This window comes from Colossoma macropomum, unplaced genomic scaffold, assembly GCF_904425465.1.
Source record: "Colossoma macropomum unplaced genomic scaffold, Colossoma_macropomum, whole genome shotgun sequence".
NCBI lineage: Eukaryota > Metazoa > Chordata > Actinopteri > Characiformes > Serrasalmidae > Colossoma > Colossoma macropomum.
This window is the reverse complement of record NW_023494785.1, coordinates 6,864,663-6,888,855: the sequence shown is the minus strand read 5'-3', so window position 1 is coordinate 6,888,855 and position 24,193 is coordinate 6,864,663. Positions and strand designations below refer to the sequence as shown.

The window sequence follows — 24,193 nt, the reverse complement described above, 5'->3', positions numbered from 1 at the left end:
TATAAGGAAAACAGCCATAATACATTGAAATGTCATTAAACTAATAATACAATGATTATCGTAATTTAAAGAAAAACAAAGAAAATGGGTTTCTTTGGTCGCTCGCGCAGCCGTCTTGCCAGTTTTTCTTGTTTCTCATAACACTCTGTTTGGAGTGCCTCTGAAAACCCTCCGTTTGGAGGGCTATGTAGCTCTAACACTTTGCCCTACCCCTCTATCTCAAAAAAAATTGGGACACCCTACCCCTAGACATGAACATGCAAAACAGAGGGCTAAGGGCTGAGTAGTAGGGGCAAGGGGTGAAATGGGATTGGGCCTAATACCAACTGTTTAGACAAGTAGAATCAGGTGTGCTCCAGCTTGTTTGGAGTGAAAATCTGCACCCACACCGTCCCTTTGCAGATAAGATTGGACGACCAGGATGACCAGCACAAACTGTGCAGCAACACATGAGCTCCTATCTCTGACTTCACATCTACAAGCTTGACCAACAAGGTAGGAAAGTGGACAGTGAGTGGACACAAAACTCCAGCAGCACTGCTCTGTCTTATCCACTCTTACCAGTGCCACACACACCAATACACCACCACCACTTGCTGAGAACGACCCCACCACCCAAACAACACCTGCTCTCTGTTACAAGGTGTGCTAAATAAAATGGCAGATTTGTAACAATTGATTAAAATGTACATTAATGCTCTACGTATAAGAACCCCCCACCCCAAAATTGTGGTATAAACTGTAATGCCCTTAGTAATTGACACTACTTTTTTTTTCCCCTTGTATTCTTAAGGAAATCGTGTTAGTGTTTTTTCCCCCCTCTTTTTTATCTCCACAGGACAGAAAAATGAAGCCCTGTGCAGCCCTGCAGACAGTAGGCCAGTTCCCAGTGAAGATGAAGTTATCATTAATTGTGAAGGATTTATTTGTACACTTTATACATTGATGCACTTGCATATTTATGTTGCAAATTAAAATTAAGTATTTGCTACCATGTATTTGTTTAACCTTTCAGATTCAAGCAACCTTTGCTGCATCTGCAAAAACCACTTTGCTGACGAGAAGAAGAATGCTACAATGAAGTGGCGCTCTGTGTTCTGTCTGTCAGTTATGGTCACATACTGCCTCTCATTTCAAACAAAATGTGTTATCTCTGCCAGCGCAAATGAATTCTAATGACTTATGGAATTACCATGTAACATGTTCTGCTTCATTTAATAACATAGCTGGACTTTAGTACATGTTCACAAAGGCTAAAATAAGATCAACAGAACTATAAGCCTGTTTGCACTTTACCTGGTGTTTTTCCGCTATTAAATTTCTGTTTAAAGAAATTAGTAATAAAGCTGGTTTGGTACATTGAAAATGTTCAGTTGCTTCAGTTCTAGCTTTGCAGATGAGTTGTCCTCTGAAGTCACTGTCAACATCTTTCAGGCTAGACTGGAAGTTTGAATTGCATTCCTGCCATCTTCTTTCAATACAGTGTTTTTTCTCCAAATTCAGCAAAGATGCCTCAAGTCTACAATGACCAATAGGTTCATATTATTCCATGGCACAAATTTGTAAACAGAATCTGTAAAACGTATTTGGTTTACTTACTCTGCTTTATCTGCCATACACGATTGATCACCCCCAGACCTGCAGTACATAATCAGGATAACAATGAGACAGACGATCAAAAACATTACTGACAATGAGAGCCTTCTAGTTCACTTGCCACATCACTTCCATTTGTTTTATTAAAAAAAGATATCGGAAGTAAATTCATTATGGATCATTACAAATACTTTGCTTTAAAAGTACCAAGTCACTTTAAATAACAATAACACCAAGTTACTTAGTCACTTTAAAATGTATATTGTCCCTATATTCTGTGTATATTTAATATTTTTCAGTTGGTTTTTCTTGTATTTTTATTTTTACTTATTTACTTTCTGTAGAGTGATTAGCTGAGCCTCACCACAAGCATTTCAATGCATAAATGTCCTGACATGTTGTGCAAATGACAAATAAACTTGAAACTTGAACTCGAAACTTGAGCTCACACGGTGAGAAAACAAATGCTATATAGAAAAAAAGATGCATCGAGATGCAGCGATAATCGTTTTATAATCGCATCGCAGCCCTCTGAATTGTAATCGAATCGTGAGGTGCCTAGAGATTCCCACCTCTACTTTTTATGCATTTGTTTAGTTGCTTCAATTGTAATGTATGTATGGTGTTTTCACAATCAAAATACTTATTGACAAGATAAAAACAGGTGCTTAGGTCTCTGACACATTTGCACAGTATTGGAAATGGAGTAACAACAACAACAACAACAACAACAACAACAACAACAACAACAACAACTACAAACTAACCCACTACACTCACAAAGCCTATAATTGGAATTGATTACTTTATACATGGTTGTTGGGTTATTGCCATAACCCTTTGATTTGCACATATTCTTTAATGATAAAAATAGAAAGTATTTACTTTTAGGCTTTGGTTTCTGTTGGGCAAGCTCAGTCTCTGTCTTCTTCCATCTCTCCATGTCTCGCTCAGTAATCAACACTAGAATTTAACAAAAGTAAAGAACAGAAACTGTCAAGGTGGCATACTCAACTCTGCACGCAGTGTGTCCATAAGCATGCGACCCATTCTGAAACTGAACACTCATTGTTTGACATACGTATTGTATGTGCAAGGTTTACCTGGTGCCTCTTTGATTACTAATGAGATTTCTTCAGCAGCAAGAACAGACATTTTCTCTGCCTTTTCAACTCTCTGCAGGAGCTGCATGTTATAAAATTTGTGACTGGACAGACAATAAAACTAAATTCAAAGGGGACCTATAATGCTCATTATTAATGTTCATAATTTTATTTTTGGGGTCTAGTAGAATAGATTTAAATGTTTCAAAAATAAATAATTTTCCTCATACTGTATATTTCTATTCAGCTCTGCCTCCCAGTGAGCCCAGTGTACTCTAATTGGTCAACTCACCAACTCCGCTCCAACAAGTGAACCTCCAGAGCGGTTCCACCCATCTTGCGGTCTGCAGACCAGGGCATGCAGAGCAAAGAGAGGCCACAGCAGCAGACAGCATTCACATGAAATTCTTCCCACAGGGTTGTGCGGAGGCGTTAGACCATAACCGCCGTGAAACAATCAGAGGAAGTTTTATTCCTCTGAAATTACTGCCTTGTCTCACTAACATTGCTCCCTCTCTTCATTCAGTCTCTAGCTTGCTCGACCACCACTGCGCTGTCTGTCAACTTTGAATGGTGTTTAAACAGCAACAGAAATCCAGCTCATTCTGCCTTTAAAAAGTCTAACGTGACACTGTCTCCCATGATGGGCTGGTTCTCACTGTTCAGTGGGGAGCGAAGTACAGTTTAGGGCAGGTAGTGAAGTTTGCGCACAACAATAAAAAGAACAGCTCAAACAGTACGATTGGGCTCCTGCTGAAAAGAACTGAGTTGTTCACAAACGTAACATCACTAGCAGACAGACCCTTCTCTCCTGAGCAGCTGTAGATACCGGTGTGGTATCTACAGCTGCTCGTATCGATGCTCTTCTGCACTTCGCAAAGTTCCGCCTATTGTGTTCTGTCAACATTATGTTATTAAAATTTAGAAAATCGATTTGATATTTGTGAATCGATTTAGAATCATCCACGTCCGCATCGCGATGTATCTAAGAATCTACCCCCCCACCCCTATAACACACTAAAGGAAAGGGAAAAAAAATCTAAAAGGATAATAGGTCCCCTTTAAACTACTACCAAACTAAATTTCTGACTGAGTAAATTAGCTGACAAACCATGCATAATGAAGAAGGGCATCTGTAAGCAGATCCAGTCGGTGAGATGGAGTCATCTCCTTTGTTACTCTGGCAAACCTTCTGAGGAACGACCACAGTCTCTCCATTCTTTCTTCATCTGTAAGTCCAAACCCATCAAGCCGTCGGGTGCTATACATAATCTTTAAGTAATAAGTATTGAGGTTTTACATACAGTAAGCAAGTAATATCAGAGAGTGTTTAAAACAGACTACAAGATACAGAAGTGATTTAAGGTTACATTTAACCATTAACCAACTACATTCAGTTTTAGGCAGCAAATAATTTACTTACACGCATATGTGAGGCAACAACACATGCATATGTCATAGACTACATGCAGACGTATGTGCTTGTCCTCACATCTTTGGAGAAGCTCACTGATGACATACAGGGGATAGGCCAACCTATGTCAAAAGGAAAAAACAACACACCACACACACACACACACACACACACACACACACACACACACACAGGCATTGCAAACAGTTAAATGTACAATGTAGTTAATTCTTCTACAGGAACAGGCTCTCTTTACTTAATAAAATGTCAAAAATTGTACATTTTGTACGAGTCATATCACATAACTGCTTTAAAACCAGCCAGACTGGCATTTCTTGCAAAAATTTGTGTTGAAAGATCATTTGGCTAAATAAATGGTTTAAGTCTTCGAACATGGTGTAGCAGTCCCCACTAACACCACTGTCTGGGGCTTTTTACACAACTTTTTCAACGGTTTACTGAGAATGGAGTGAAATGCAAGAAACTAACAGTGACAAGTGATCCTGTGAACATGGACACCTTACGGATCACAGGGCTCAAAAGAAACTGGCAAAGACTGCAAACAGATAGGCCACAAGCAGGCAATTTGCATCTGAAAACAGCCCTGAGTTGCAGAATGTCAGAATGCTCTACTTATCAGACTATATACCTCAGATGTACAGCTAGAGAACATATCAGATGCCTATGTCAGCAAAAAGCAAGATTCTAGCACATATAGCAGGGTCAAAACAAGCATTAATGAGTGGAATGAAGTTGCCTGTTTAGCTGAATTCAAGTTCCGTTCTCATCATGCAGATGAAAATATCAGAAATGAGTGCAAAAAACATAGGAACCTAAAGTTATCCTGTTTGTCATCAACAGTACATGCTGGGGATGGCTGCATGATGGTATAGCAAACATTTTTCTTAAAAACATTAGGGCCTGTGATACCCACTGAACAGCAGGACCATCTATACATTTCTATTGACCAACCATGAAAACACAACCAGATTAATTAATAACATTCTTCAGGTCAAAATGTATAACAACTTACTAGATAGATATACATAAACAGGCAATCCCAGTGTATAAACAATTCACTGTATCACAGATGTTCATTTTCCATGATGTGGATCCTTTAAACAAGGGCTGTCTTACCTCTGCAAGTGTGAGGCTGCTTTTCCATCGCAGTGTATTACAAAAGCCATCAACTGAAACCTGACACTCCAGTGACAAAAATATAAACAGCTCTAGAGAGAGAGATTGAGAAGGCTGTCTGAGGCTTTTCTGCTGTTGCTGGCCAGAGTCCATATCTTACTAGAGTGCAGACTTCAGGTTCACACTCGCATAGAGTGATGCTGACGTTGCACAGTCTGCCTGTTGGAATAAAAACAAGAAATAAGGATTTAAATGGTATCAAAACCAATGTTAAGTAGACCAGATCAATCTGTTGAAAATCACTTTAGATATCAACAAGAGCCCAAGGACTGCTACTGGTACAACTGATGATTAATTTGATCAACTACTGCAATGTTTGCTCTACATTCCATAAGATCAAATTACTTGTCCAGAAACAACTAAATGTAACATTAGTGAAGATGGCTCGAAGTAGGCATTCTGTTTGTGAGGTGGGGGGTGAAAAGAAAGAACATAATCTCTTCACTATATTACAAAACCACAACAATCCCCAATATCAACTGATAGCTAATGCCATAAAATAATGAAATTGAAGTGTGTATGTGCATGTGTGAACATTATTTTTCTTACATTCCACTTTTCAGGTAGGTGCAGCAAATTTCTGTGTGACTTTCTCAAACACGGCTCACAAAAGACTGCTGTGTGACTGCAGTCTAAGCATCTAAAATCAACATGTTCTTAGCACACAACACACTGATTAGTGGTTAGAGCCGAACATTCAAACGCCACCTTAAGCATGTCATCCTTGACTGCATCCCAGGCATTGAGCTCCTTCCTCTTTGCCTTTGTGTGTGCAGTCTCAGAACAATTACTACTCTGTGGCATTTCATCGGGCAGCTCACCATGATAGGGTGAAGTACATCTGGTTCTGTCTGAAGTGGTGAGGCTGGAAAGGACGTCACTTACATAAACCTTCTCAGGACGAGCATCAAGGTACTTTTTCAACAGCTTTACCTTAAATTTCCTGTAGCACTGGCTTTTCCCTTATCTGAAATGAACAGATATAAATAGTTAAACTACATTTTAGTGGCATATCTGGCTTATATTAACCACCATATTAATAATGACAATTAGCTATTGTAAGATTACAAAGCATACTCAAAATGCCAACTCAAAGCAGCCAGTTTATGTAATACATTTTGTTTTTAAAATATTGCAGAATTTGCTTTGATAGCTTGTTGCTGATACCTAATTAAACACTAAAGAATGCCAGAAGTATACTAAAATCTTTACATAAACAGGGACTTGTGTTAGTTTCATGATAAGAGCCAATATTAAACCCCACAACTGCAGGCTAGTTATTTATCTGATGATCTCAAATTACAGAAATTCTTTTAATCATACGTTGATAATGGTATGTCTATTATTCCTGAAACAGACAACATTTTCTATACAGTGTTTAATCTAACATTTCATAGAACTTACCTTCAGCAAGACAGACAGAAGACATGCTAGTTACAAAACCTAAAAGCTTAGGTCTAAAAACTTAGATCAAGTCTACAATATGTTAAGATGAGCACTTCAGTAAAGTGAAAGTGGACCATCTTTTGTAAGAACACAGAAGGGCTGCTGTATCTCGATAATGTGCTGCCTTCACATGCAGCACAACTTTACAAACGTTAGCACGATTAGCGACACAGCTAGTTAGCGTTGGCAGTATTCAGCCGAAAGAAGCAGCTGAACGCTCGCGTTACAATTAGTTAGCATTAGTTTAGCTTAGCTTTGAGGCAAGCGGTAGCTGGATAAAGTTACTTCAACTGCATCAGATTTAAAAGCAGCCATTTGAACAGAAAGATGCATTTTTTCAGCTGATTTAATTAAAAAACCGCGAAAATGCAGCGCTACAGCGAAGGCAGGGCCTTCAAATGACAGGCAAACCACACGATTCTTTTCATACCCAGCTTTTCACCGCGCCTCTCCGTGCTGTAAAGTCATAAAACGCTCAGAAACACATATTTTACATCATACTGTGGATTTCTGAAACTCAAACTGCTAAAATCTGACGGCTTGTTCTGACAGACAAGATTAACTGGCTAGCTAAGGTTAGCTACTTAGCTTACGATGCTACATGAACAAGTTAGCTGTTAGCTAGAAAGCTAGCTACTAACCTAGCTAGCTAGCTAGCACGTTGTCGCCTTAGGCGACGGCCCACTTGTATCGCGTATCCGTGAAAAAGCAAATTAAAGCAAAACAACAAACCAATGCTATTTTGTCGCTATGGGCGAAAATGGTCGAGAACCGTGCGCTTCAAAGGCGATCACAACAACACCAATCCTACTCAAATGTTTGTTTTAGTTAGCTGTATTATGAAAAGATGCTCACCTGTTTGATGGCACTGCCGGAATGAAGCGCGTCCGCAAATCTTCGCGTTTCATTGGCTGTTGTCACTCGCAATTGGTGGACATCACTGGCTCCTTATTGGTCTGGTTGATGAACTATAGGAATAGATGACAACCACATGACAACTACATTCACCTTCTATCAGGTGCAGGAGGTCCGTACTTAACCATATCAATGGGCCTGCTGGCTACTGATTACGTCCATTGAATGGAGGGATAACATGCAAAGCGGGTGAAATGGACCGAAATACAAAGCGATCGTTTGCCTGTGGATCAGATCGGAGCTCATTCTTTATGAAGTGTTCGATTGTGGTGGGAAACAGATCGACGTGTAATAAAGTCAAATTAAAGACGTTTCATCCAGAACCAAGATATGGGCAGAGATAAAAAGTGCACGTGCAGCTTCAGAAAACATCAAAGCTCAATCGTTACCATTGTGAAGAGTTTGATTTTGGTGGGAAACAGATCGACCTGAAATAAAGCCAAATTGAAGACTTTGCAGCGAGAATCAAGAAATGGACAGAGATAACAGGTGCACGTGCAGCTTCGGAACACATCAAAGCTCATTCTTTGCTATTATAAATCCATCGTTTTTGGTGGGAAACAGATCGACGTGAAATAAAGCCAAATTATACACGTTTCGGCGAAAACCAAGAAATGGGCAGAGATAAAAAGTGCACGTGCAGCTTCGGAACACATCAAAGCTGATTTTTTGTCATTTTGACGCCATCGATTGTGGTGGGAAACAGATCGACCTGAAATAAAGCCAAATTAAAGACGTTTTTGCAGGAATCCAGAAATGGGCAGAGATAAAAGGTGCACGTGCAGCTTCGGAACACATCAAAGCTGATTTTTTGTCATTATGAAGCGTTCGATTGTGGTGGGAAACAGATCGACCTGTAAAAACTCAAATTAAAAACGATTTTACGGGAATCAAGAAATGGGCAGAGATAAAAAGTGCACGTGCAGCTTCGGAACACATCAAAGCTCATTCTGCGTCATTATGAAGAGTTTGATTGTGGTGGGAAACAGATCGACGTGAAATAAAGCCAAATTAAAGAGCTTTTTGCAGGAATCCAGAAATGGGCAGAGATAAAAAGTGCACGTGCAGCTTCGGACAACATCAAAGCTCACAGGCAACCGGAGCAATAAGGGCAAATCTGAAAGAGAAACAATCGAGAAAACAGGCAATGGGTTCAGTACACAGGACATGAAAATAGACGCTAACCGCTCAGTTACCAGCAGTGTGGCGATACCTCACAAAGAGGAGAACAAACCAGGATCCTTTTAAAGTCTAAGACAAGCAGCTACAGGTGTGTTGAATCAGTACTCAGGTGATTGAGAACAAGGCAGAGACCTGTGATTGGTGGAAGGGGTGATGTCTTGATGATTGGGGTTCTGGGAAATGTCCTGGAGCGTGTTAGGCAAGGGAAGAGAACCAGGAAGTGAGAGTCATTCAATCCAGTTCAAGATTGCATTTATCCTGGAATGTCAGTAAATCCAATATCTGACTGTACTGATCACGTACAGTCAATTAATCTAGTTCATGGCTGTATTGATCTTGGATGGCCTGTTAATCCACTTATTGACTGCATTGATCCTGGGTGATCACTTAATCCAGTTTATGACTTTACTGATCCTGGATAGTCAGTTAATACATTTCAAAACTGTATTAATCCTGGATCGTCAGTTTAGCCAGTTCATGACTGCATCCATCCCTGGATAGTTAGTTAATTCAGTTCACAACTGTATTGATTCTGGATAGGTACTTAATCCAGTTCATGATGGCATTGATCCTGGATAATCAATTAATCTAGTTCATGACTGTGTTTTTCCCTGGATAAACAATTAATATAGTTCATGACTGTGTTGATCCCTGGATAGTTAGTTAATCCAGTTCATGACTGTATTGATCCTGCATAGCCTATTAATTCTATTATTGACTGAATTGAGTCAGGTGATCCTGTTCATGTCTCTATTGATTCTGGGCAGTAAAGTAATCCTGTTCATGATGGTATATATCCTGGATAGTCAGTTAACCTAGTTATTGACTGTATTGATCCTGGATAGTCAGTCAATCCAGTTTCTGACTAAACCAATCCTGGATAGTCAGTTAATACAGTTCATGACTGTATTGATCCTAGATAGATAGTAAGACATATCATAGACTATATTGATCTTGGATAACTAGTTAATGGAGTTCATGACCTAATTGATCCTGGGTAGCCAATTAATCCAGTTTATGACTGCAGTGATCCTGGTAAAATAATTAGACATATTATTGTCTGTATTAATCTTGGATAACTAGTTAACACCGTTCATGACCTTATTGATCCTGGATAGAGAGTTATCCCAATTTATGAGTGTACTGATTCTTGATAGCCAATAAATGTAGTTCATAACTTTTGATTAGCCAATTGGTTAGCCAATTAATCCATTTAAAACTTGATTGAACCTAGATGTTCAGTTAATCTAGTTCATGACTGTATCAATCCTGGATAGTCTATTAATTCAGTTCATGAATGTTCAAGGCACCCATTAGGTTTGACCATTATGTAAGCATTACCTATAATATTTCAGAAGATGTGTTCACTGATTTTTGGATTGTAAATAATATGACTATATTCTACGTTGTAGACCTTGTGACCACTGGTTATTGTCACCACAGCTGTAAAGAAATCTGAGTCTGTAAGTTTATATACAATGAACCATATTACATCAAACCACTCTGAATCCACTGAAATATGCATTTTAAGTAAGTCAGATTTCTCTGTTATAAATTTCAAGTCTGTTAATTATTAATTAATTTTACAAACATGTTTGTCAGTGCTTTGTCAGTGATTTGTTTTAAATTATTAATAATTCAATATTATCATCTTGTAATTCCATTAATCATTCAATATTATCAAGTTGTAATTCCATGTGTGCTTCTTATATTGAATCATTAATTGATTTTTGATTTTAATAGTATTTTTTCAGTTGATCAAGTGATTACTCAGTGGAATGAATGGTGACTTATTGATTCAGTTGAATGACATTGATTTAATATAATGAAACAATAAGGTGAAACAATGAATTGTGTAAGAGCAGAAAAATGCAAAACTATGCAGAGCTCTGGCCCTCCAGGATCTGGTTTTGAGATTATGGTTCATAATAATACAAACGCAATTCCAGTATGTGAAATGCTAATAAAACAGAAAGCAGTCATTTGTAAATTATGTTTGACCTGTATTAAATAAAAATGGTACAAAAACAGTGTTTTATGTTGTACCTCATAAACTCCATTGTTTTTGTATATAAATGCTCATTTCAAATGTGATGCCTTCAATATATTCCATAAAAGTTGTCACAGGAGAATGTTTACCATTGTGTTAAATCACCTTTCCTTTTAACAACACTTAATCATTTGGGGACTGAAGACATAAATTGTTCCAGTTTTGAAAGTGTAATCTTCTGTTTTATGAGTCTTCAGCTGTGCAACTGTACGGGGTCGTTATTGTCATATTTTGAGCTTAATATTGTGACATTTCCCATAGTTACTGAATAATTTATAGAAGTTACTGAATCACTCATATTAGTTACTGTATCATTCATAGTATTTACTAAACAAGTCATAATAGACACTGAATAATTATTGATTGGTCACAAAATAATTCATAACAGTCACTGAATCATTTATTTATTTAAGTTTGGGTGCCCCTTGTCAAATTGCATGTTTTATTGATTTTCTAAGTGAAAATAAGTACACATTCTCCAAAGAGAACACATTTCTGCACATTTTAATATACAGTTACTGTTTATTTGCTGAATTCAACACTCAAGAAAAATATAAAGAAAAACAAACATAAAATGTTCTTGTCCTTTTTATCGTGCAAAATATCTATATTGTTTTATTTCATTTCAGTACAGTAAACTCAGCAAATAAATAGAATTCCAACTTTTGCACATGACTGAATCATGTTATCATGTATATAATATGCATTGCAATTATATATATGTATATATATATATATATATATATATATATATATATATATATATATATATATATATATGCATATATATATTGTATTGCTCATCACACAGATATCTTACACTGCGTTCTCCTACTGTAGTGTCAGTGTCTAAAGCGTACTGCTGAAAAAATATATTGAATCTCCTTTGATAATTTCAGGTCATTCATAGTTGACAGAGATAAGTGAAATCAATGCTCACCTTTGTTGGTTCTGTTTTCTTCAGGTATGTCTAATTTTATGAGATACACACATAAAGGTTTTTCACAGCATGTCTAGGTCTGATTACTGTAGTATTTTATAAAAAGAAATGCTAACAGAGTTTTCTCCTTTACAAGTACGTTGGCTGATGAAGTCCGGTTCAGGAGTCAGTGGACCCTTCAATCCAGGCTCTAGAAAAGCAATAACAGAGTTCTTCAGAAGTCTATAAGCCTACTTTACACATTTCTCAATTTTTTTTAATAAATTTTTTTTAACAAATTAAAAACAGACAAACAAAAAGTGATATACCACATTTGAGCATCCATTACGATGTCATCAAGCCATCTTCCATCTTTAAATGACTGGAGCGATGTCTTCACAATCATCATTCCACTAGGAATGTGATCAAATCTGTACAAATAATTAAATACCCAAGAAAACACATGATACCATTATGCTTGATCAGAATACATCCATCACGTAGTCAGAGATTATAGCTTATCAATAGAATCATCATCATGTAGTCAGAGATTATAGCTTATCAATGTAAAATGGAATGCATGTGTTAGCCATCCTCTAGGTCTTCCTAAAACATCTACAATTAATCCTACAATTATTTCTCTCAACAGTTTTTACTGATAAAACTGCAACATTTTATGATATCCCTGGGTTTTCCTTACACTTTTTGAACTGATTAGCCTTATGTTTTTTAACGTAGCAAATGCACAATATTTTCTATTTAAGGTAAGGGCTGTATGCATATTCTAAACAAGAATGCTTTGGCTGGCAATTGAATGAAGAGATGTTAAACGTATGTATATTTCCACTGATATAGAGTCAAGTTTATAAATATTTCGATGTCAACAAGGTTATTTTTATCATATATCATATTAATATACTGGAGTTTTAAAAATGTTTGATTCTAAGCTCAAAGTGCAGATTTTCAGCTTTATCATTTTGAGCTTTTTTTGTCATTTTTAATACTTGGACACAAATCATTTGACCACCTGAATCTAGAACCAACAGACTAACTGGCTATCTAGAATGGATACAGCCATGAACTGGATTAATTGGTTAAACAAGATCAAAACAGTCAATAATATTACTGACTGGTTATCCAGGATCAATACAGTCATGAACTGGATTAACTGCTTATCCAGGGTTAGTACAGTCATGAACTGGATTAACTGCTTATCCAGGCTCAGCATAGTCATGAACTAAATTAAATGGCTATCCAGAAAAAAAACAGTCAATAAAGCAAGTAACTGGCTATTCAGGATCAACACTATCAGTAACAGGATTAAATGGCTAACCAGGATCAATACAGTCATTAACAAGATTAACTGGCAATTCAGGATCAACACCATTAGTAACAAGACTAAATTGCTATCCAGGATCAATAGTCATGAACTAGATTAACTGGCTGTCCATGATCAATACAATTGATAATATAACTAACTGGCTATCCAGGGTGAATAGAGACAGGAATTGGATTAACTCATTAACAAGGATTAAAACAGTCAATTATAGGTCTAACTGGCTATCCACAATGGATACAGCTATGAATTGGATTAACTATCCAAAATCAAAACAGTTAATAATATGACTAACTGGTTATCCAGGATCAATACAATCATGAAATGGATTACCTTTCTATGCATGATCAATACAGTCATTAACTGGATTAAGTTCTTATCCAGGATCAGTACAGTCATGAACTAGATTAACTAGCTATCCAGGATCAACACAATCAATCAAGCAAGTAACCGGCTATCCAAGATCAATAGCATCAGTAACAGGATTAAAGTGCTATCCAGGATCGACACAGTCAATAATATGACTAACCGGCTATCCAGAATCAATATAGTCATTAAATGGATCGTAACAGTTTATGACTGTATTGACCCTTCAACAATTCTAGTCATCAACTAGATTAATTGACATCTAGGATTAATCAGTAATAGGATTAATGACTTTCCAGGATCAATACTGTCAATAAAAGGATTAATTTGCTATCTCAGATTAACACATTCATTTATTGACTATCCAGGATCAGCAACTATTGGCTACCCTGGACAAGCAGCTCATCATGCTGTGAAAAGTACTACTAAGCTAGCATGCTAACTAGATACGCTTTAGGTAGATCCTAAGTTGATCTGTTCAGTATTTGTGAATGTTGTCAAACATATCCTTAAAAAAATCACACTTTTCTTAGTTTTACTGTTTGCTAAACACAACCTAACTAGCCAGATAGCCAGTTAGCAATGCTACATGGTAAGATAACTGACTAGCCTGTATGAGAGACTCAACATTATCTATCCACACTGTCTGTTAGTTGATGAAATGACTAGTAAAATTTTGTACCCATTTGTTTTATCCTAATACATATCTGTATGGAAATAGCTCATAAATATTTGTTAATACAATATAATAAAATAATATAATGCTGGGTTACAGTAAATCTGTCTTTATGTCTGTGAGTGTCCTCATGATTTAATTTCCCTCTGGTACCAAGAAAGTAAAAATCGAATCAATTCTAATCTAATCTAATCAAACAGCGTGCCCCTCTCAGATACTATTCCACCACCTGAGAACATGCATGAACCTTGGGCAGGTCAACCACATGCCTGGGCCATTAAAATATGACTGAACATCATTGCATGTTTTTTAAGTTATTATGTCACATCATATCTTGTACAAAACACAGACATACTTTTAAACCACGGTATTATTAATTTTGGTAGCTGGTTTTTGGATGTTTGATTAATTTCTGTCAGAGTTTTGTTTATGAGGAGAAAGAGTTTATTGATTTTAGTCACATTCTGACATATAGTGTGTTGTTTTTCTGGACTTCTTTTGTCAGAAATGTTCAGGATCTTTTGCGAAGCTCCAGACAGTCTCTCCAGTGAACCTTCTGATCATGCTACACCAGCTGGGGGTTCAGGATGGGAACTTCGTTCACCTGTGTTTGTAAATAAAGCTTAAGTTAAATCTGGGTTTTGTTAAATATGACATTCATGTTCTGAAATAAGTAAAACACAGCCTATGATTGTATTGAGTTCATTCTTAAATTTACCTTCAGAAGTCAATGGGATAGGATGGTCACTGCTGGAGGAGGTCAGTGGTGTTACCACTGCAAGAGGTGTAGAGGTCAGTGATGTTACCGATGGAGGAGATGCAGAGGTCAGTGGTGTTACTGCTGGAGGAGACACGGAGGTCAGTGGTGTTACTGGTGGAGGAGCTGTGGAGGTCAATGCTGTTACCAGTGGAGGAAGTGAAGAGGTCAGTGGTTTCACTACTGGAGGAGCTGCAGAGGTCAGTGGTTTTGCTGCTAGAGGAGATGCAAATGTAAGTGGTGTTACTGTTGGAAGAATTGCTGAGGTCAGTGTTTTTACTACTGGAGGAGAGGAGAAGGTCAGTGGTGTTACCTCTGACAGAGGTGTAGAGATCAGTGACAGTTCTGCTGGGAGGTGCAGAGAGGAGTGGTGTTACTATTGGAAGAGGTGTAGAGGTCGGTGATGTTACTGTTGGAGGAGGTGTGCGGATCAAATGATGTTACCGCTGAAGGAGGTGTAGAAATCAGTTGTGTTACTTCTGGAGGATATGCAGAGGTCAGTGGTGTTACTGCTGGAAGAGGTGTGGAGGTCAATGGTGTTACCACTGGAAGAGGAGTAGAGGTCATTGATGTTACCACTGGAGAAGGTGTAGAGGTCAGTGGTGTTACTACTGGAGGAGCTGTGGAGGTCAAGGCTGTAACCACTGGTGGAGGAGCTGTGGAGGTCAATGCTGTTACCACTGGAGGATATGTAGAGGTCAATGGTTTCACTACTGGAGGAGCTGCAGAAGTCAGTGGTTTTACTGCTAGAGGAGATGCAAAATAAGCAGTGTTACTGCTGGAGGAATTGCTGATGTCAGTGTTCTTAGCACTGGATGGGATGTGAAGGTCAGTGGAGGTGCAGAATTCATTGGCAGTTCTGCTGGGACGTGCAGAGATGAGTGGTGTTAATGTTGGAAGAGGTGTAGAGGTTAATGGTGTTACTGCTGGAGGAGATGCAGAAGTTAGTGGTGTTACTGCTGGAAGAGGAGTGGAGGTCAATGCTGTTACCGATCAAGGAAGTGTAGAGGTCAGTGTTTTCACTACTGGAGGAGCTGCAGAGGTCAGTGGCAGTTCTGCTGGAGGAGCTGTGGAGGTCAGTGTGTTACTGGGAGGAGCTGTGGAGGTCAATACTGTTACTGCTGGAGGAAGTGTAGAGGTCAGTGGTTCCACTAATGGAGGAGATGCAGAGGTCAGTGGTTTTACTGCTAGAGGAGATGCAAAAGTAAGTGATGTTACTGCTGGAGGAATTGCTGAGGTCAGTGTTCTTACCACTGGAAGAGATGTGAACGTCAGTGTTCTTACTGCTGGAGGACATGAGAAGGTCAGTGGTGTTACCTCTGGTAGAGGTGCAAAGGTCAGTGGCAGTTCTGCTGGAGGAGCTGTGGAGGTCAGTGGTGTTACTGGTGGAGGAGCTGTGGAGGTCAATACTGTTACTGCTGGAGGAAGTGTAGAGGTCAGTGGTTCCACTAATGGAGGAGATGCAGAGGTCAGTGGTAGCACTGCTAGAGGAGATGCAAAAGTAAGTGATGTTACTGCTGGAGGAATTGCTGAGGTCAGTGTTCTTACCACTGGAAGAGATGTGAAGGTCAGTGTTCTTACTGCTGGAGGACACAAGAAGGTCAGTGGTGTTACCTCTGGTAGAGGTGCAAAGGTCAGTGGCAGTTCTGCTGGGAGATACAGAGATCAGTGGTGTTACTGTCAGTAGAGGTGTAGAGATCAGTGGTGTTACTACTGGAGGAGATTCAGAGGTCAGTGATTTTACTGGTGGAGGAGCTGTGGAGGTCTGTGGTGTAACCACTGGTGGAGGTCAATACTGTTACCACTGGAGGAAGTGTAGAGGTCAGTGGTTTCACTACGGGAGGAGCTGCAGAGGTCACTGGTTTCTTGCTAGGGGAGATGCAAAATAAGCAGTGTTACTGCTGGAGGAATTGTTGAAGTCAGTGTTCTTAGCACTGGAGGAGATATGAAGGTCTGTGGTCTTACCACTAGTGGAGGTGCAGAGGTCAGTGGCAGTTCTGCTGGGAGGTACAGAGGTCAGTGGTGTTACTGTTGTAAGACATGTAGAGGTCAGTGGGGTGACTGTTGGAGGAGGTGTGGGGGTCAAATGGTGTTACCACTGAAGGAGATGTAGAGATTATTTGTGTTACTTCTAGAGGATATGCAGAGGTCAGCGGTGTTACTGCTGGAAGAGATGCAGAGATTAGTGGTGTTACTGCTGGAAGAGGAGTGGAGATCAGTGGTGTTACCACTTAAAGTGGTGTAGAGGTCAGTGATGTTACTTCTAGAGGAGCTGCAGAGGTCAGTGGTGTTACCACTGGAAGAGGTGTAGAGGTCAGTGATGTTACCGCTGGAGGAGATGTAGAGGTCAATGGTGCAACCACTAGAGGAGGAGCTGTGGAGGTCAATGCTGTTATCGCTGGAGGAAGTGTAGAGGTCAGTGGTTTTGCTACTGGAGGAGCTGCAGAGGTCAGTGGTTTTACTGCTAGAGGAGATGAAAAAATAAGTGGTGTTACTGCTGGAGGAATTGCTGAGGTCAGTGTCCTTAGCACTGGAGGAGATGTTAAGGTCAGTGTTCTTTTCACTGGAGGAGATGCCAAGGTCAGTGGTGCAGAGATCAGTGGCAGTTCTGCTGGGAGGTGCAGAGATCAGTGGTGTTACTGCTGAGGAGGTGCTGAGGTTAGTGGTGTGAGCTGAAAGATGAGAAAGAAACACGACATTTTAAAACCAGAAACTTTAGAATTGAATCACCTGCCTTGACTACTTTTCAGTAGTCCAGTTTGTGATGTGATGCAGTTAACTGAATGGAAACTTCTTAGCTTCCAAAGAACATCTAATTAGTTTGGGTGCAGGACATAATAGAAATGTACATTAAGGAAAACGTGTCTGCTGTTTGAGTGGAATAGGTGCATTTTAGTGTAATTTGAAATGGACCTGTGTGTGGGTTTACCATCTGCATATCGTTGAAATGTAATGCATTTGTCATAAGGGCTTCCATAAGTCTCCCAGTCTTGGCCTCGTTTGTGCTGCTTCAGTTCTTCCACAGTTTTTTCCAATTCTGACAGTCAATCAGAAGTACAGTTTGATGAGTGCATCTAAAACAATTTCAATAAAAAATAACTTATTGGATATTTTCTTAATATTTAAACTTCTTAGTATTTACATCACTTTCTTATGACTTCACTGTAATTTAACCCGAACTTCGACTCTCTATCTTCATACCTACCAAAATAAAATGTGTCAAAGCTTTATAGATGATGTAAAAAATAGTCTAAAAACGGCAATAGTCACACTCAGAGAGCTAAGGCTTACAGGCATTTGCTAAAAGAGCGAGCACTCTGACTCTGTTTTGCTATTATGTGAACTACTTCAATATGATTGTTAAGCTTATATGATGTAATTTTTTCTTGATGCATGGCGGATGACTTTTCGTGGGGGAGTTGTATATGTTAGTAGTACAGCGTGCAAATGAAGGCAAACGAGTGTAGCCAATATTAGCTAGAATAGGCTAAGCTAATATTCCTATAGATGATACTATTTACAAAGCACTGTGCAATAGCTTTTAGTTTTCATGCTAACCCAGCGTGTATTAAAAAAAGATATGAACAAATAAGCTTGGCAATTTTTCTTCGTGAAAGTCACCTTTTTAACCTAGGAAATGGTGATGTCATCTCTCATTAGCGAAGACTCTTCAGGTGATAAGATGTTTTCACTGAATGAAATCATTTTAAATTTATATCATTTGGCTTCAAATATTTTGAACTTTATGATGTAGAAATATGTTACCTTAAAGTCTACCGGGCGAAGCGCATAGCAAGGGGTCTTCTCGGTGCCATCATCTCTTTTTTCTCTTCCTTTTTCTTCTCCTCTTTCCTAGCTTTCTTCTCAGCCCTGTTCTCCGCCCATCCTCTTAATCTGGCCTCCAGTGCCTGCCTCCTCTTCTCCTTCATCTGCACTCTCTCCCTTTTGGCCTGCTCATACTGTGCCATTATGATCACTCCGTGAGGACATCCTGTTTGGAGAGGAAGAGTTGATAGTAATACAGAACCTCTACTCTCTCTTTTAAAGACACGCCACCTGTTTCAATACCGGTTTTAACCAGCCCTCGTCCACTCGTCCTTGTCATCTACCCTTTGAAGGAATCCCTGGTGTCAGCTTAAGACCCGTTCATTACTTTATTAGCTCAAGTGAAGTTTATTAGTGAGCCCTCGGAAGAGCGAGGGATCGAGTGAACACAAACGTTCATTTCAGCAGCACAACTTGACGAGAAGTCAGTAAAAATTTGATATGGTATGAAAGGAAATGGTGAGGGCAAGTTACTAAGAGCATGTTAAAAACAACACTGAAATGGATGGTAGATGTTGAGGATGAGCTCAAAGATTCCATTGTTAGCACGAATACTAACTTTGGTAATGTTTAGTAAAGTTCAGTCAGAGCATGCTTTAATAAGTGAATCTATTTAGAAGCAGAATGTACATAAATAACTAATTTCGATTTTTTTTTTTGCTGAACATTTAACATCATATTGTGTATATTTGTAAATACACCACAAGTACAGAGGTTACTTTTATATTTGTGTTGAAGAAATGATTGAGGCAACACAGAAAACATAGCTCTATTTCCATATAAAATTTCAGTGAGGAAATATAAGACCCTGGGAAAATAAATCTTATATATATTATGTTCCCTTCTCAAAAAAACATTTAGCATGGCTAACCGATCAGCTCACTGAAGCTAACCCAGCTGAGGGGGCGTGCTTTCCATTTGAGTAACGTTCTCCTCACCGTTCTGTCGCCAGTGGACACCTGTGTAACATGGGAGTGACGCACATCCGACTGGCGAGTGGATTCAGGTGAGAGCATGTTAAAAAAAGTACTGAATTGCAGCCACATTTTCATACGTTAACCTGTCTCACGCTGAGGAAACGTTACTGTCGTGTGTACATTCTTATTTTGTGGGAAGATAAAACATTTATTTACATATTTGCCAGTTTTCTGTCATTTTTTGATATCAAAACAAACTGATAAATGTCAGAAATGCTGAGTAAAAATTGTAGATATGCAACATGAATCTAATTGGAATTCATTACAAAACTGCCTGTGTAACTATTATTATTTAAATGCACACAAATAATAAATCCAAATCAAAGGTGCAGCAAAATGGCAAGAATAACTCAAGACTTTTAAGCTTGTGCTGATATTAAACATGAACACTGATATTTGGTTGAAATCTATTCTCTAGGACGGCTTTATCTGATCATACGAGGTTCTACAGTGAAGTATATAGAATAACTTGCTGAAACTTACCAATATGCTTGTGTCCATATTCCGCCTCCCTCTTGAAGCTCTTCTCGATGGACTTCTCGTGTTTCTCTTTGACCTTCTGGTTAATCCAGCCAAAGATACTCATCCACTGGTTCTTGTTCTCGGCCTGTTTCCCAGTTCCAGCATCATGGTCGGCCTCATCCATCGTCTCAGGGGATGTGGGTCCATCTTTTGGGTGGTCAGTCTCGGTGGGTGAAGCCTTTTCCGTTGCTTCATTGAGAGCCTCTTTTGATTGTGACTCAATGAAACCCTCAGGCTTGAGGACGGCTTCCTCCACCACAGAGCCTTTATCTCCACCCACAGTGTCCTCTGTGTGGGGGTCAGTGGGGGGGTCAGTTGGGGAGGGTTCAGATAGTTCAGGCTCCTCCAGGATTGGGTTGCAGGGTTTTATGGAGATGACCAGTGGTCCTCCGTTTGGAGAAACAGGCCAGCTATATCTCTGAGGGTCCTCTTGTCCTTCAAGCTCAGCCTGCTCCTCCTCCTTGTTTGAGGCCTCCTTCAGGTTCCTCCGTTTTCCTCCCAAACCTCTGCGCTGAACCTGGTTCTCTGGCCTGAACATATTCACTCCTGGAGAAAAGAGTTTCTTCATCAGTTCTTTTTTCCTCTTCATTTCTTTCTCCATGTGTTGACGCCTCGCCTCCTTTATTCTCTCGATCTCCAGCTCTCTCTCGCTGCTCTCTTTCTGTTGTCCCTCCTTCTCTCTCTGCTCCTCTGTTTCCTCCTTCTCCATCTCTCTCTGCATCTCCATATCTAGAACTTGTTCTTGTTCCGTATCAGCCTGTTTTTCTTTATTGCCCTCTGTCGTTCTTTCCATCCCTGTATCTCCTTCATCCTTATCTTCTTCTCCCCAGCTGTTCCTGCAGGTGGCGTCTCCCTGCCCCTTCCTCTCTTTCTCCTCCTCTCTCTCCTTCTCCATTTCTTGGTCTTTCCTGATTTCCTCATGTTTCAGGTTTGTTGTTTCTCTCTCTTCTTCCAGGCGTCTCAACACGTCCCTTACATGTTCTTCCTTCTCTCTCCTCATTTGTTCAGTCTTCTTTCTCTCTTTCTCCATCTCTGTCTTTCTTTCCTCCAATTCTCTCTCCATCTCTTTCTCTCCTTCCTCCACCTCTCTCTCCATCTCTTTCTCTCTTTCCTCCTCCTCTTTCTTAAATGTTCTCTCCTCATCTCTGAGATTAAAAGTAAACTCCAGCTCTGCTGCTTTACATTCTCTCTTCTTTCTATTTTCATCCTTTTCTCTCTTCTCCTCCAGCTGTCTTTTCATCTCTCTCATCTTTTCTTCCTTCTCTTTCTTCTTTTCTGCTATCATCCTTTTCTCTCTCTCCAGCTTCTCTTGTTTCTCCTTCAGCTTTCTCCGCTTTTCCATCTTCCTTTCTTCAAGCTTTTTCTCCAGCTTGTCTGTTTCTTTTTCTTCCTTTTCTTTATCCATGTCCATTGCTTTTTCTTCTTCTTTCTTTCTCTCACTTTCTCTCCTGCTCTCCGCCTCTCTCCACTCTTTCTGCTGTTTCTCTCGTTCAGCCTTTCGCTGCTCCTCCATCTGGGTTTTCATGCATTTCTCCTCCTCCATTCTTTCCTTTTCTGCTCTCTCTTTCTCCAGCTTTTCGAACTCCCTCTGTTTTTCATTCTCTGTCTTCTCCTTTTCTCTTTCTTCAGACATCAGTCTCTCCATCTCTTGGGCTTTCTCTTTCGTAAGGCACATTTCTTCCTCTTTCTTTCTGTCCATCTCCTGACATCTGTGCTGCCACTCTTCCTCAAGTTTTTCCATTCTTTCTCTCCATTTCTCCTCCTCTCTTCTCAGAGTCAGTTCATTTTCCTCCTCCATCTTTCTCTCCATCTCTCTCAGTCTCTCTTCCACCTCCATCTGTTGATCCTTTCTCTCTCTCTCAAACTCTTTCTGTTTCTCTCTTTCCATCTCTGTTTCTCTCACTCGCTCCTGCACCTCCTTTTCCATTCGTATCTGCCTCTCCATCAGCTCTCTCTCCATCTCTCCTCTTTCTCTCTCTCTCTTTCTCTCCATTTCTTTCAGCACGGCCAGTTCTCTCTCTTTCGCCGCCTTTCTCACCATCTCCATCTCTCTCTCCATCTTTCTGCACGACTCCTCCAGTTCTTCCAGCTTTTCTTTCTCTCTTTTCATCTCTTCTTCCCTCTTTCTTTTCTTCATTTGCTCCCTCTCCTTTTGTTCACACTCATGCTGCACTCTCTTTAACTCTTCCTCTCTCTCTTTCTCTCTTTCCGTCTTTCTCTGTCTCTCTCGCAGAATCATCAGCTCTTCTCCCTCCTGGTTCCTTTCTTCCTCTGTCTGTCTGGCTTCCAGATTCTCCCTCTTTCTCTCTGTTTCTCTCAGCACGCTGAACTTCTCCTCCTTGAAAGCCATTTTTTCCTTTATTTTCTCTCTCTCTCTTTTCAGAGCCTCCTCTCTCTCTCTCCTTCTCAAACCCTCCATCTCTCTCTCTTTCAGGAGGAGCAGCCTTTCTCCCTCAGCGTCCAGATGATTCCTCTCCTCCTCTGCTATTTTCTCCTTCATCTTCTGCACCTCTCTTTTCAGCTGGTTGCGTCTCTCTCTGCATCTCAGGATCTCCATCTCTTGCTCTCTCAAAATCTCCTCCATTCCTCTGATCTCTCCCTCCCTGATGCTCTCTCTCAGGGCCTTTAGACACACAACACACACAGTCTGTGAAGAACACTTTCCTGACCAAGACCATCTATCTATCTATCTATCTATCTATCTATCTATGATCTCTTTAATCAGTCTCTATCACACTGTACAGCCCTGAATGTGCAGGAAGGCTTTTCTGATTCTTTTCACATTTTCATCAGTTTAATGTTGACTGAAAAATTAAAGCTTTTTTTTTAAAGATTTTCATAGTTTTTAGATAATCAGGTGATAATAAGGTGATAGTTAAGATGTCTACAGTGATCAGTTAGACTTCGTAGCCTTAAAATAAATTAGAAGAACATGGTTAAATATGTTTGATTATAAAAAAAATCTTAAAATATACAGATCATGTTTTAGTGTGAACTCTTCAACTGTAAAAGCACATTATATGAAAATCGGCCGATATCCTGAGTTCAGGCATTGAAAATGATATAGAGAAAGAAAAAGTGGGATCAGTTCATCTCTACTGTGCTTCATTGTGTTGGGCTGACTTTCTCTGCAGTAGCCAATGCAGCGTTTCTCAAAGTGATGCAGCCTTTCACTACATTTAAAGAACTGCGGAGATCCAGTGATGAGTCTTTCACACACAGTCAGTCTAGAACTCATCACAGCTGAACTGCAGCCTCTCTTTTCACTTCTTCTTGAACCTCTCCTTCTTTTCTGACTCCATCAGTCAATAAAGAGGAGAAAGAGCCGATCAATCAAACACTGATCACACACTTTAACAGACCTGAAAAGCTCCACTGAAGTTCATCATATGAATGACTAAAATCCTCACTGTAAGATATTTCACTAATATAACTAATAAACTGTCACTAATCAATAACAGAACCTTTCACTGATGACTAAACACTCTCTAATCACTAACACTGTGATGAATGAGATCATGAGTCCTACCTTTCTAGTGGACGGCTGGCGCTCTCTCTCCTTTCTCTCCTTTCTCTCCTTCTCTCTCTCCCTCAGCTCTTTCAGCTGCAGTTCCTTCTCCAGCTCTCTGAGTCTCTGGAGCTCCTGCCTCTCTTCCTCCTCCACTCTCTCTCGCTCCATCATGATCTGCAGCCTCCACTGAACCATTTCTATCTCCTTCTGCCTCTCCCTCTCTCGCTGCCTCCTCTTCTCTTCCAGCTTCCTCCTCCTCTTCTCCTTCTTCTCTCTCTTCTGCTCCCTCTCTTTCAGCTCCTTCTCTCTCTCTATCTCTCTCCGAAGCTGTCGGAGACTCTCCTGCTGTCTCCACCTCTCCAGGAGTTTGTCCTCTCTGCTGAAGAGGGTCAGCTTTGGCC

At 39.7% G+C, this 24,193-nt stretch overlaps 2 protein-coding genes and 1 long non-coding RNA gene across 3 annotated transcripts; all 3 read right to left on the bottom strand.

Moving 5' to 3' along the window:
* Positions 1-907: 907 nt before the first annotated feature.
* LOC118813347 lies at positions 908-3,936 on the bottom strand. Its single transcript, XR_005007632.1, has 3 exons — positions 2,482-3,936; positions 1,600-1,638; positions 908-1,519 (listed from the first exon to the last, which is right to left on the bottom strand). It is a non-coding gene; the product is annotated as an uncharacterized LOC118813347 (long non-coding RNA).
* Positions 3,937-17,202: 13,266 nt separating this feature from the next.
* LOC118815736 (trichohyalin-like) lies at positions 17,203-22,950 on the bottom strand. Its single transcript, XM_036582074.1, has one exon. The coding sequence runs from the start codon at positions 22,863-22,865 to the stop codon at positions 20,205-20,207; it is 2,661 nt and encodes an 886-aa protein (XP_036437967.1). The 5' UTR covers positions 22,866-22,950; the 3' UTR covers positions 17,203-20,204.
* Positions 22,951-23,126: 176 nt separating this feature from the next.
* On the bottom strand, positions 23,127-24,193 carry LOC118815745 (putative uncharacterized protein DDB_G0271982). Its single transcript, XM_036582086.1, has one exon. The coding sequence runs from the start codon at positions 23,985-23,987 to the stop codon at positions 23,733-23,735; it is 255 nt and encodes an 84-aa protein (XP_036437979.1). The 5' UTR covers positions 23,988-24,193; the 3' UTR covers positions 23,127-23,732.